This window comes from Pezoporus wallicus, unplaced genomic scaffold (genome assembly GCF_028554395.1).
Source record: "Pezoporus wallicus isolate ANWC-B61680 ecotype Strahan unplaced genomic scaffold, APGP_CSIRO_Pwel_v1 contig_3017, whole genome shotgun sequence".
NCBI lineage: Eukaryota > Metazoa > Chordata > Aves > Psittaciformes > Psittacidae > Pezoporus > Pezoporus wallicus.
The window spans coordinates 3,701,748-3,716,772 of NW_026638957.1; the positions used below are offsets into that span (position 1 = coordinate 3,701,748).

The window sequence follows — 15,025 nt, forward strand, 5'->3', positions numbered from 1 at the left end:
AAATGGTCTCCCCTTTGAAGCAAAGGCATCTGTCAATGAAGAACAAGGTCAATGTATTTGCACAGGTCATCTCTATTTGAACACTGGTGGGTAACTGCTGAAGTTGTTCAGGGAACAGAAACATCAAAACAGCACTCCAATCTTCACAACTCTGCTTTCCTCAGTATACTGTATTGCTTGGATTTCCATCACAAAGCACACTAAGCCACCACTGAATATACAACTGTGAAGATTACTTAACAGATTGGAAACCTCTTGACATAGCCTGAGTAGCAGCACTCTTCCCATGTGTCATGGTTTAAACCCAGTCAGGTAATTCGTTCGCTCACTTCCCCCCCTTCTTCCCTCCCCCTACTCCCGGAGGGACGGAGAGGAGAATCGAAAAGAATGCAACTCCCACGGGTTGAGATAAGAACAGTTTAGTAACTAAGGTATAACACAAATCACTACTGCTACCACCAATGATAATAATGATAAAGGAAATAACAAGGGAAGAGAATACAACACTTCAGCACCAGCTGACCGATAACTCGCCCCCCCAAGCCCGACCAAGCTCCGACCGATACCTCCTCCAACCCTGCAGTCCCTCAGCCCTTCCGGCTAACTCCCAGTTACATCCTGGGCATGACGTGCTGTGGTATGGAATACCTCTTTGGTCAGTTTGGGTCAGGTGTCCTGTCTCTGTTTCCTCCCGGCTTCCCCTCTTCCCTGGCAGAGCATGAGGCTCACAAAGTCCTTGGCCAAACCGAAACATCGCTATCAGTTCTGTTCCCAGGCCGAAAATCAAAACACTGCACTGCACCAGCTACCAAGAAGGAGAAACATGACTGCTGCTGCTGAACCCAGGACACCATGGCACAGAATTGCTCCACTACCAGAAACCCAGATCTGGATAAACATCATGGGTTTGTGTCCAAGAACTTTGATAGCAGATGAGTTACTGTAGAAATGATCATGAAATTGGAGCAGTTGCAGAAGGAAAAGAGAAACACTGGATCTTTCAGTACAGCACCTTTCAACTTTGAATATTCAGATCTTCTCTGTTCATTCCAACAAAACAACTCTGCACCCTCCTTTGGTAGATTTACCTAAGACTTGTATCCAACAGCAGACTCCAGCAACCCAGGCAACAATCTCAAGATATTTAGGCTTCCCAACAATATTTTAAAAAGGCTCTGTCCTTGGGTTGCAGTTCAGCTTGACCTAGACAACATCAATGTTTTCCGCTTCCTAATCTTTGACATAATAAAAGCAAACAAGAAGGAACAAGGACTTTTAGCAGATCCTCCTTTGTTTGTATTCCAGGCTTGGCATTCAGTCATGCTCTGTACCAGCCCTGTTATTGGCAGAATACCAGCAATGAAACCTGAAATCAAAGAGAGATCAAGTATTTTATGTTCCCTATTAAATACCTCTGGATATAACCCAGATAATAAAAGACAAAAACAACAACAACAAAAACAAGAACAACAAAAAAAACCCAAAACGAACAAACAAAACCACCACCACACACAAAAAAAAACCCACAAAACCAAAGCACAAACCCAAAACAAAAAAAAAAAAAAAAAAAACCCCAAAAAAAAACAAAAAAACCCAAAGTCAAACCAAAATAGCCACAACTCACAACAAACTTCTCTTGACAAGCCTATGTATAGATGAGAATAGAGTTGCCTATCATTTTACCCAAAAAGGTAGCTATTTTAAGATATATCTATTCATATTTTAACAGAAAGTTGATACAATATCTTCTGCAAATATTAGGTCATTAGATAATAAGAGAGACTCACTGACTTGATTTTATTGCTAGGTAATAAAAGTTTGATGATCTTTTGCTTAACATTAAACAAAAGTTCCATATAAAAGGAAAAAAAAAAGTTAGCAAATGACACAGTAACAGCATTTGGATTTGTGTTTTCCTGTGTACAGGAACATGAAGATGACTGCTTGTAACAACAGATCAACACTTTCCAGTGGGGAAACAGATGTAAAGACAGACACCAGCTTGTCTAAAGAGTTTGCATCAGATTCAGACTTACAAGTTCCTTTTTCTTGTCTTAGGCTGTGATAGCCTCTTTTCACAGACACCAAAGGTAAAGGTGTAGGCAAGTTGGACCTTGAACACTTACCTCAAAACTGTCTGTCTGTCTCTGAATCTAAAAGAGATTCCTGCAGTGGCTGGGATGGATGAAGGAGGCAGCAAGGGGAACTGAGGAAAGGTCTTTCCTATTACATTTCTATTCACTGCACATCTCAAAGCAACTTTCTGAGTACTTAGCTTCTCTGGCTCACCTTCAAAAGTCCAACACTTCTTCAGGTTGCAAATACCTACCCATAAGAAGCTATCTACCACTTAGCACTCAAATGAAAAATTTTTAGTTAATTTTGCCTGCTTATAAGGAATTTTTCAAATGGGAAAACTACGGGTATTGGCCTTTGAATTCAGGTGCAAAAAGACCATTTCAACTGTCTCATCTTGTCTGCCCAATGAGAAAAAAAATTACTAAAATTTTATAATTTCCTTTGATTTTTCAGTTGCCTTTTCTCAGCAGAGCACATGAAAAGAAATGTGAAATCCATGGGTTAGGAATTTGGGGGGGTTAGAGGGGCATTAAAAATCCACTGACATAATCTCCAGGAGTAAGTACTCAAATCATATCCCCGCGGCTGAGAATTCTGAAGAAAGCAATCAGTGCAGCAAGAATAACACACTTCTCCCCTTCCAAGCAAGATCAAGACTCTAACTCCTTCCCTTCCAAAGTATCTCCCTAACTCTCCTTCCTCCCAGTCCCAAACCCATCTAAGGAAGCTTTTAAATCAAGAATAAAAGAGCCCTTCCTGGACATCTTCAGAGTGGGAGAGCCAACAGTCTGAGGGCAGGGGTGGGAGGAAACACTTAAAACTTTGATCAACCTGACAGCAGATGCCTAGGCATAAAACCTGCTTCTGATGTATCTTTTTAAGAAGGCTAATGCAAAGAAAAATCATTCAGAAAAAGCTCTGAAAGACAAATTAATAACCCTATTGATTTTCCATCATTAGAAACATCATTTTGAGTGGAACAGACTAGCACAAAGCTGCAACGAATGAAGCTACTCAAGCCCCTGCACAGCTATGACAAGCAGCTGCTCAGAGAGTATTTTGCTCTAATCAAAGCATAACAAAGGTTTCTCAGCCAAAACATTTTCTTTTTCCATAAAGCAGGAACTGGGGTAGTTTAGCTCTCTTTCTTACCAAGAACACTAGAACTGGAGCACAAGCAAGTGAAAGGACACCTGGAGACTATGCTTCTTTGCACCAGATTTCTCTCCATGTTCTTCTGGTCAAGAAGGAGCTACCAAGGACTATGACAATTGTTATGATTACTTTTTACAAGGCAATTAAGAACAGTCATTAAACAGCAAGTCAAAAACAGGATGCTAAGAGGCCTCATAGTCTATCAGCCCTTTCCACCAGACTGTACAATGGTTCACCACAGACTCCAGAAAGCAGGCACACAGAATCATGTAAATGTGTTTCCTCCTCAGCTCCTGCAGATGAGATGGGTCAAGGCCTCTACAATACAGCACTGGAAAAAAGTTATTCTTACAAAGGTCATAAATTAAGCTCAGCAGACCATTTCTCCTCCTGTGGTCAAGAATCCCTTGCTTTCTACATCCTGGAAGACTGCTTTATGGAGCCAACAAGTATCATCTTGCTGTTACACTTACAGTCGGCAGCAGGAAAAACTGCCCTATTTGGTTAAGGTGATCAGAACCTTGTCAGTCTATCTAATGAAAATAAGAGAAACACACTTGAGCAGGTGCAGAAATACCCCAGTGCTTAGGCAACATCACACACACATAACTAGCTCTCTTGCCAGGTGGTCACTTCATGTTTTTTAAGTTGCTTATTGGTTTTAGTTTAACAAAACCAAAACACCTATCCTACCTCACACACTTCATACAAATCACTTATTACAATTATTTTTTTTTCTATGGAACATATTTATCTTCATTTCTAATCAGTTTTCAATATCTTAAAAATAATACAGGGCAGATGGAGACAGACAGAAGTTTCCTGTCAGTTTCTGCCCTGTATACAAAATTACACAAGAATACCCTTTAGGCACACTCTGGTATGTAATTCAACACTGGCAGACTCTCTCCTCTCCTTCACTGGTTCCTGGGTACGTGTTTTACTACAACGAAAGTTTCCTGCATGCCAGTGATGTAGCACAACTCAGAACCAGAGGCCCAAGGCCTCGGTGTATGGGGAAGAGTATATCATTCAGAAGCCTACTCACAAGGGTACAGTTCAGTCTGTACATCATGTGTTGTCATAGCTACTGAAAAGTCATACCAGAGCTCCCAACAGAAACAAAACAACCTTAATTCCTTATGACAGCCATTCTGAGCTGACCTCAAGGGCTTCTCATATTAATCTCAAAAGGGAGTTAATATAATTTCCTTTAATTTACAGCTTGCAAAACAAAGCCTAGGAATGCCAATGGGATGGTCTAGATCACACTAATGAACTGTGGAAAAGCATGTGAGTGAACCCACATTTCAGGACCACCTTCTAATTCTTTAGACATTACCTTGCACTACTTCGCAGGAAGATGGCATCATCAAAAAAAAAAAACAAAACATGTATTAGATAATACACTGCTTACTATACAAACAAGAACTAATGACAGGGAGAGAAGAACGAACACCAAGTGCTTAAATATAATATTCCTAAAAATGAAGTCCCCAGACAGCTGGGTGCAAACATTTCACAATACCGATTAAGCAAGTTTTTTAGCATAACCCTGCAACAGCCCTTCTAGAGTATGTTAGGCTGAAGTTCGCCATTGAAAACAGAGCAATGCTAAACTGGAATTAAGGAAAGCATTCAAAAAGGCTAAAACCACCATCAACAGGGACATGAAATGAAAATGTAGAGAAGCCCTCAAAGCATGAGCAGAATTCGCCACCATCCTTTGTACAGAAGACACTGGTATAAGACAATGTTCTGTACCCACAAGGTGCTTTTCACTCCATTTATTCCTGTCTTAAACAGTTGATACTATTAGTTGAACTGTATTTACCAATCAAGTCAGGAAACAGAGAACTATTTCTTTTCCATCTGACTTGCTCAGAGACTTATCCTCACTTCCATTTAATCTCTACTAAGTCATCTCTGGAAAAATATATATGGAGCATGTGTTACTGTAGAGAGAGGTATTCTACTGACACATTCGCTTATTAACAGACACACCAACAATTAAAGGGTGCTGATTTACATGCAGCATATGCCCCAGGTGTGCGAACAACCTTTGCTTTCTACAACACTTGACACAATCCAAATTTCTAATATTATCAAAATAAACAAAGGTTCGGTTTCCCATCAGCCTCCTGCAAATTACCTTCACCAGAACCACAGCATTATTTTTGCTCAAGTACCAATATTCACAGGAAAATTATGACCATTATTAAGAAAGAGACCAATTTAGGAAAGGGTGGTATTAAGCTGAAGCACAGACGTAAGCACTCTATAGCAACAAAACAGCAGCAATAGTGACAGATGACTGAATTCCAACCCTATTATCTCGTCTCTGGATGACAGTAATTTCTGTTTCACCCTGCTGCAACCCAGATCTGTTCCAGCTCAACTTGTTTCCCCTTTTGTTCTGTGTTATTCTTAGAAAGCAGCATGCTCCTGTGCTGTGGAGATACTTAGATGAATTTATCACTATGCAAATCCTACAGGAAGGATCTGACACGCTGTATCGAATACCTCTGCCAGCACACACCATGATGTCCTGCATCAACGAATGTTCTCATCTGTCCACATTAGTCAGTGTGTCACAAAGAAGCATACCCCAGTCCAAAGCAATGACCCAGTAACTCACCCATTTACCGTACATGCTGTATGAGATTAAGCCCAAGCTGCCAACAAAAAAATCAGGCATAGGAGACAGTAGAGGTGATATTAACAGAGATGAACTTGGCAGTATGGGAGAGAAGAACTGGGTCAGGAAACACAAAGAACAGTAAGATTTGTTTGCCCCAGATCTTAAGAGAAGGTTTCTTACTGGTTTCGTTCAGAGGCCACCTTTTAAAATGATGAAGGTGCTCCTTTATCATTTTCATCAGCATTCACATAGTATACTGGCAGGAATTCTTTGGGAAAACAGTTCTCTGTACCACTATGCCCTGCATATTTCTGACCTTCAGTGTAAACTTGAGGAAAGAAAAATTTAACAGGACTCTCAGTACTAGAGGACAATCACTCACAGTAACCTTTCTATTACAGAAATTAGCATTCCAGAAATTAGGAAAGCCAGACAGAATGGGGCCAAATTAATTTAGTGGCTTCTGTTGTAGAGGGATGCATGTAAAGGACTCTGCCAATACCTGTTCCTTTTTGTGAACAGCACTCATTCTCTCGGAATGAAATCAGGACAACATTTGGTGGGAAACCAGTTCTTACTAACCTTACCAATACAATGCAAAACCTACCGAAAGGTGCAAGTCCATTTAGACTGAAAAAAACTTATTTTTGCTGAGCCATCAGTAGTAGGGCAGCAGTATGCCAGAGAGCTCTTTTCATCAAACCCTATCAACTGCATAGGAAATACTGAATTTGCTGCACCAAGATCATCCTCCTGCTTGAAATGCATAAAGACTATTAAAGAACCACTTACCTGGAACCTTTGAACCAGCTCCAGTGACTGGCTGTCATTCTGGTCTGCTTCAAGGATGACATCTGTCAGTTTGTGTATGATCACATCCAAAGGGCCCTGATCTTCAATGGGTTTGGTGAGGTCAAGCTGAAGAAACCAGAGAGAAAACTTGCATTAATATATGGAAAATCTGAGGTTCTTATTCCTACCACCATCCAAGGTGGTGTTGCCACACAGAAGGCATTTACTTTACACACTGCCTTTACTTTGGTATGTTACCCAAATTCATGAGAATTTATATTTCACTGAATGTCAGAAAACTTTACTCAGACATTTATTTCTCAGCAATGTAGGTCTAATTCCATGAAAAAGGAGTTAAGTCATCGGCAAGCACACTTCATCCAAACACCTTCCTGTGCTTTACCACCCTGAGCTGCCATTTCCCTCTTCAGCTCTCTTTCTCAGTACTTAAACACACATGCAGAAGGAATGTGCCAACAAAGATGATCACCACTAATAAAAAGAACACCTACTGTGCCCTTTGCCCTTTGGGATTGCACAAAACAGCACCCAGGTAACACAAAAGCAAATGACTCAGGATCTCCGCAAATTCATCTGCTGCAGTAACAGATATATAGCTGGTAAGGAGGAGCGCACTCCCACTAGCAGACCTTGGCACTTAGCTGGATAGGGGACAAAGACTGGGGTGAGGTGTGCAGAAACTCTGCTCTCAACAGCATGGAAAGACAAAGAAGTGATAGCAGTGTGCTGAGTCCCCAGTAACTCAGACAGGGTTCTGTGAGCAGAGGAACTACCTGTACTGGAAATAGACTGAGTTAGGGATCTCAAATCTTGATGCAAAGAAGGCTACTGGACCTGATGGGATTCATGCAAGGGTACTAAGAGAACTGGTCAATGTCATTGTGGGGGCTTAGATTTATCAGGACATAAGTCAAAACTGTGAAGACTGCAACTAAACGAGGGGAAAAAAAAATCCACCACAAGAACTGTCTGGTTTGTTGCACAGAGTCCCACAGAAGCTGTAGGATCTCCATCCTTTAAGGTTTTCAAGACTGGACTGGACAAAGCCCTAAGCAACTTAGTCTGAATTTAATGTTGAATTTCCTCTGATCAAGATGATGCATTACAAACCCCTAAAATCCTTACTAAAATTAGATGATCTTAACTAGATGACCTTTAACTAGATGATCTTAAGGTCCTTTCCAACCCTAACTATTCTATGAGTCTTTCCCACTGAATAAATCATTTCCACTGCTGGGACAGGCTCCTGTGAGAGGCAATAGCAGCAGACTGGTTTATTATAATTGCTTCGTTTAGTCTGTGTAAATATTACCAGAAAGTGACCTTTAACATCTACCAGCATGGTACAAAACCCTTCCCTGCATAAAACCCCTGTTTCATAGACCCTTTAACAATTGTATTTAAACCATCCAGGGGGTGTTTCACTCCGAAAAGGCAAACTGGGCACTTCATAACTCACAAGCAAACCTGCAGTTTAGCTGGAGAACCGGTCATGCTTTTCCTCTGTGATGGGTTTGCACCAAAAAAGGATTAAACAGGGGAAGTTTAGACTGGATATAAGGAAGAAGTTCTTTACTGTAAGGGTGGTGAGGCACTGGAATGGCTTGCCCGGAGAAGCTGTAAATGCTCCATCCCTGGCGGTGTTCAAGTCCAGGTTGGACAGAGCCTTGGGTGACACGGTTTAGTGTGAGGTGTCCCTACTCATGGCAGGGGGGTTGGAACCAGATGATCTTAAGGTCCTTTCCAACCCTAACTATTCTATGATTAAAGATCCCATGAAGCTACTTACCAGTTTTGAACATTTGTACAGTTTTGTTCTAATAATATTTCCCATCCTGCAGAAATGGACCTGCTTTGAATTAAGGAGTGCCTTAAGGAAGGTAATGATAAGACAGGATGGCTGGAACTCAAGCACCAATAAAACTAAAACAGCAGAGATCTAGCAGCCTTGTAATAATTTGGTAGTTGCTAATATAACTGATCCATGTAGCTGAACTGCTCTTCTTTGTAGGCACTCCTACCTGGGCTAGGCTTACTTGAGCAGAGTAACTGAAGCTTCCTATGGCACAAAAGCAAACTGAAAGACCGCCAATTCTTCCCAACAGAGACCACCTCTGCTTACTCATTACTAGATGCTCCTACTAACAAGTTACAGATTGAGGCTTTAGCACTATCTTTGAAGTACTTATGTAGATTCTAATACAACTGGAAAACATATTGTGCATGTCTTCTGAGGAGACTATGAGATGCACTGTCCATAGGTATGCAGCAGACTCTCTAGATGCAAAGATTACGCAATGATAAAGACAAAGACAACAGACGTCATGTGGATGCATGGTGATTGGTCAGCTGTGCCTGGGGGAGACAGGCACAGAAGGTCTGGCTGTCCTGGCATTTGGATTTACTTCCATTACTAGTGCAGCACAAAGGCTAAAGGCAAGTGTAAGTGTCTGCAAAATTAAGGCAAAGTAAGTGAATTGCAGCTTGGCTAAGGATATGGAAGGAGATGATCTACTTCTACAACCAAGTTCCAGAAATATCAGTTAATATCCTTAAAAGAAATCTCAGATGACCACACTGCTTTTCCTGAGGTTTCTTCATCTGCCTATCACATCTGGAAGGAAACAACAAAACAAAGGGTCCATTTAACTAGGTCAGAAAGTTCCCAGTTGCCAAGGTACAAAAATGTGAATTAATCAATTTTCAGGACTTCCAGTTTGAAAAACAGCAAGAAGCAAATAAGCATTTGAGATTGGCTACCCTTTTACATTCTTTCTGCACTTACAGCTCAATCTGCACAGAAACATTCAGAAAACAAGAAAACAGTCCTTCTTTTCAGCCTTGACCCAAGAATAGAAATAAGCCTTCAAGGCATATCCAGGCATTTTCACCACAATGTTTTCCAGAAGCATAAGACATCTGGGCAAGGTAACTTCACAACAGTCGTGCCAGCTAAAAGCAACAGGCATATTTTGAGAATGAAACTAAACGCACTTTCTTTGCCCCTCTGTAACAGTGTTCTGCTTCCCCTTCACCAGGAAGGCAGTACTAGAAATGACAGCACACTAAGGCAGCTACTCCAGTAGGAAGTTTAATGACCACTTCAAAAAGGACAGCAAGTACATTTCAACCACCCAGACCTTCAAAATCTGATCCAGTATTCTGTGGATTGGAGGATCAAACCATTTGCAAGAATAAGCTCTCTGTGTTCTGGGCCACGCTGTGGAAAGCAAATATTCCTGAGCTGTGTGGAATTTGGAAGAGATCCATCTCCATTTTAAATACTAAGGAAAAAAAAAAAACTAAAAGGAGAAGAAAAGGAAGAAATAAAAAGATTTGAGGGGGAAAAAGAAGCCTTTTCAAGTGAAGTATCAGATCCAAGCAAAAGTCAGTGAAAGCAGAGTGCAAAATTTCTGAGAGCCCTCTGCTGAGACAAACACTGATTCATTGTTTGTCATCAGCTGGAATTTGAGCCCTCCTACTTCCCTTCTCTTTCAGCATCTCTCTCCAAATGATCTCTGCAGTTGACATGATCACCCAAAGGTTTGTTTTTGCACAGAACTAACACCATAGCAACAGAAGTGAGAGAAAAAACTTATCAGCACCAGCTTGAAAGAAGAGAGATATGGCTATGGCTCTTCTGTGAGGCAGGCTATAGCCTATTCTGCTTGCTCCCCCCCCCCCCCCCCCCTTTTTTTTTTTTAGTAAAAAAGTCCAATCAGGCATTGGTTTCATGGCATTGTCACTTACCACCAAACTCCAGCAAAACTCAGGTAAACGACACGGAAGACAGTAACAAGGCTGTACGCAGAAAATGTCAGATATATGGCAAACACATGGCTCGGACAGATGTGCTCTTTGCTGGGTAAAAAATTGGCTGGATGGCCAGGTGTGAAGAGTTGTAGTTAACGGAGTTAAAGCTAGTTTGCTGCTGGTTACAAGTGGTGTCCCCCTTGTACTTGGCACTGGTAAGGCTGCACCTCAAAAACTCTGTTCAGTTTTTGGTCCCTCACTACAAGAGGGACACGGAAGTGCTGAGGCATATCTAAAGAACAGTAACAAAGCTGGTGAAGAGTCTGGAGCACAGGCCTTATGAGGAGCAGCTGAGAGAACTGGGGTTGTTCAGCCTGGAGAAGAAAAGGCTCAGGGGGCACCTCTACAACTACCTGAGAGGAGGTTGTAGCAAGGTGGGTGTTCATCTCTCCTCCAAAGTAACAAGTGATAGGGCAGGAGGTAACGGCCTCAAGCTGTGCCAGGGGAAATTTAGATTGGATATTGGGAAAAATTTCTTCACTGCAGGGATTACCAAGCACTGGAACAGGCTGCCCAGGGAAGTGGCTGAGTCACCATCCCTGGAGTTATTTAGATGATGTGTAGATGTGGTGCTTAAAGACACTGTTAATTTACATTTGGACTCAATGATCTTAAAGGTCTTTCCCAATATAAATGATTCTATGATTCTATATGCCTTTCCACATCTTACAAACCCATATATGGAAGAAAACAACCACTAGATAAATGCTTTTATCATAGCCGCTATAGATAGCCTGCTCACCTAATAGAAAGACTGTCTGGGACTTAAAAAACACTCCAGGCTTAGAAACGTCACAGTCCCCACTATTAAGCTTCTCAGAGCATCCACTGGAGAGCAAGTTACAGGCATACAGAGCTCCATCTCTGCTGTCCTCTCCCCTTCCCCTCCCTCTGTCCTCCAGAAACACACAGCCACAGCATTATCCAAATCATTACACAGGAGGGCAAAAAAAGTTTATTTCCATTAAGTATAATTTGTTTAAAGTTTTGGGGTTGTTTTTCTCCCGAACACTAGCAATCCATCTGTATCGCAGGGACAGGGTGAGTGCCTGGCAGAGTGCCATGGCTCTCCTCTGGTCCCAACTGCAATCCCACACATGCGTTTCTGGAAGCCATGTTTAAAAATAAAACTGTGTCCAAGTGAAAAAAAATCTGGATTTGTTCACTCAGGAAAAAAACCTCAAACAACTGCAAATGTTGGATTTAGCAAAGAGAAATACCATTTATCTAAATGATTAAAAAGAGGTTTGTTTTGTTTGTTTGTTTTTTAATTCAGTGTTTCTAGTCCATGCTATAACTGTATTTCAGAATCTGGCTGAGCAGGATTTGTGTTCTTGTTTTTTAGAAAGCTCTTTTTCAGAAAGAGTATTTGTATTATCACTCAGATGAAATGAAGTCTTAATAGCAACCTGCTCCATTCTCTGAAGAGAGATCTGTCCGCTGCTGTATCACTGAGGAATTTACAACACATCTCTCCATTTCTATTTATCCTCACTTTTCTATTTTTAAGCATTTTGCTCCCAGTCTCCAAGTGGCTAACAAACTCCACTCATCAGGACCTGCACTGAGTTCTTTGGAAAACCCATTTAATTTTCTAGTAGAGACCTGTCAATGCTCCAATGCATATCCAGTCCCTTGGTGGTAATTTAACCATTTTCCTCCCTGTGAACTGGACATACAGCACCAGCCTGACCTGACCTCTCTGCTCCCTGACTACTGAGGCTGTATATGAAATTTATACACAAATCTATTGTATCCTGTTATTCAGATACTCAGTTAAGGCTGCACTGTGGGGTTTATTTCACACTTAGTACAGCTTCTTAAACTCCACTGAATATAAACCTTCAGGTTTTTAGTCATCATCTTCCTCTCCCAGGGCTATTTTCTATCCTGTATCTTCACTGCATGCATTTATATCAACAGGCTTGTAAAACAAAGCCTTTTAAAACTTCTCCTTCTTGCCCAAGGGTTTCCCTTCACTGCACATTAATGCTGAGCAAATCATAATGAAAAGAAGTCATGAGCTCTAGGTTGAAAAGCCAAGTCTTCAAGAAGCCAAACCCTATCAGCTCATGCTGGTGGATATTCTTCTCTCTCTAAAAAGTCCAGAGATGAAAGCCTCTAAAAATATCTCAAGCACCCTGAAGAGGGAAGGGGAGCAGCAGAAATCAATACTGCCAAGTCCACTGTTTTACCTTATTGTACAAACAAATACACACAGGATAGCCTAATTACAGGAGAGAAGGTGCTTGTATCTGAAAGGAAGTTGGGAAATTTTCTGAAAGAGATCAGGAAAACATTTGTGCATGTCCACCCATCCATAAGACTTACTTGTGCAGAGCAACAGCAACAGAATGGCACAAAAGTCTTCTTGTTCTGACAAGCCAAAGGGAAGTCCACTGAACCAAGCAAGACCAGCACGTCTTCCTTTCCCAAATTAAATCCTGGAGGAGCAGTCCAGTTTTGTCCCTCCATGAGGACCCACAACACTTGCTATCAGGTCTATGCAAGCACAAAACTGACAGTCAACTCCCTGCCAAAGCCCATGGAAGGTGACAAAGTATGTATCTGCCTACATTTCCTCACGAGGAAAGACATTATCTTAATTTGTATTTTCACTGATACATAAGCTCTCCTAAAACATTCACAGACTCAAACTAAATAGATACTTACATATTTAAGAGAGTTTCTCCTCATCTCTCTGGCCAAGGAAGAAAGTGATCTGGGCTGTTGTCATACATAGCTAATGCAAGTAGCGCTTGCTGCTGCTGCTGCTGCTAATGAGGCCAAAGGATACTGAGGGAGAACATAAACCCCTCACAGAAACAACAGCTCTGTTCTGCTGCAAAGGGCAACATGGACCTAACCATCAAAGACTTTGAAGAAACAGCAAAGAATTCACCAAGAGACTATTTTCTCTCTCCACATCCCCCCTTCCCCAGCCATCCTCCCACGGTGCCAAATTAACTTGCACGTCCTGTTGCAGCAATGGCAGCAGCAATCTGAGAAAGGAAATCTGCTGCATTATGGAGACTTCCCACCCTCAGGTCTCCGGCTCTCCCCTCACACAAGAGGAGAGGGCATTACAGCATCAGCAGCAGCTACCATGTCAGATGGGAACTCTTTCCCAGGCAGGAAGGAAATGCAGCTTGAAGATACCCTATGTTTTCACTTCTCAGAATTGGGGAAATTAAAGACTGACAGATAAACTTACCTTTCTACTGCTGTAGGACGCTAACTCTACAGGTTATCTTTTGCTGCTCTGTGCAGCTTAGTTCAAAGGAGGAGGAAAGTGAGTCCCGCACTGGGACACGTTCACAATTTTGGATGCCAGCAACATCCCAAGGAAAAGACATGCCTAAAGGTGAGGAGCAGCAAAACATAAGATATGAAGCCCTGTTGAGTTCCCATTTTCTCAGATACTGGAACTTGAACACCAGAGGAGAAGATCTCAGGTTAACAGATGGTTTCTTTGCGTTTTCTTGCACTCATGCCAGAGCATATTATTTTGCATTCTGCTTGGCACAAGTTGCCAGAGTATGTGTGAACACTATGCACATTTTCAGGAGTCACATGCTGCTGCTCTCCTGGAAGCAAGGTATGGTCTCTGAAATGTCTGGGAAGTTCTCACTTTTAGCTGTATTCAAGATAAAATGATGGAAAAGGAATCTCATAGCTTGCACTACATGTACTAACATACACAGACACCATTTATGGATCACTTCCCCAACTGCTACATAAACTAGATTTTGTACATTCAAAGCTTCTCCTACAGTCAACGCAACACCCCAGGATTATGTGAATCCCTCAGGAGCATCACCTCCCCACAGTCTCCCCTGCACCCTCCCACAGAAGCACACAGCAAGCCAGTATCACTGTCGCCTGTGCAGTAACAGTGACAGACAGTGAATCGCTACTCCTACTCAGTGTGCAGAACAACACTGGAGTAAGTTACAGCATCTCAGTTACCCAAACCTCTCTTACTGGCCCCCTCTCCTCTCACCTCTGACCATGATATATCAGACTCCATTGAGCATCACCCTCATATTAGCACCAAATTTTGCCTCTTCACTTTTTTAAAAGTGAAACAAGAAAAACCATCTTTGGGCTATGGCTGAAGCTCTTCAGAGAAATTATTTTGTTTTCAGTAGAAGTTTTTTTTACCCAGGACTGAAGCTTCATTACTGTATTGGTTTTGACTTACAAATACAATACAAAACATTATTTCTAGAAATTGAACTATAACTCATTTCGGTTTATCTCCTTATCTCCTGTACAACACTTTGACAGCTGCAGAAAGTTCTTTCCAGAACTTGTGATGGCGCAGGAACGGCTGTTTCTGAGCACAATGCTAAAGTGAGAGCTCGTGTCTCATTAGGGCTGGACTGCAGCAAGCAGGTTTTGGTATGCAAGTGGTTAAGCAGTTCAGTCTTGTTTGGGGATAGTCTGAAAGGCAATTGCTGATTTTCAGCACTGCAAGAGGAATAATCGATGTTACTCAAATCCAAAAAAGCCTCTTGCCAA

At 41.7% G+C, this 15,025-nt stretch overlaps 1 protein-coding gene across 4 annotated transcripts in view; it reads right to left on the reverse strand.

Moving 5' to 3' along the window:
• ITPK1 (inositol-tetrakisphosphate 1-kinase) overlaps positions 1–15,025 on the reverse strand; it is a 143,181-nt gene that overhangs the window by 62,597 nt on the left and 65,559 nt on the right. For 3 of the 4 annotated variants that reach the window (XM_057413455.1, XM_057413454.1, XM_057413456.1), the window contains exon 3: positions 6,668–6,793. In XM_057413455.1, the coding sequence (XP_057269438.1) occupies positions 6,668–6,793 (126 nt within the window). Of the gene's footprint in view, positions 1–6,667; positions 6,794–9,009; positions 9,638–15,025 lie in introns of those variants that run through there. The other variant, XM_057413457.1, reaches the window with a different exon arrangement.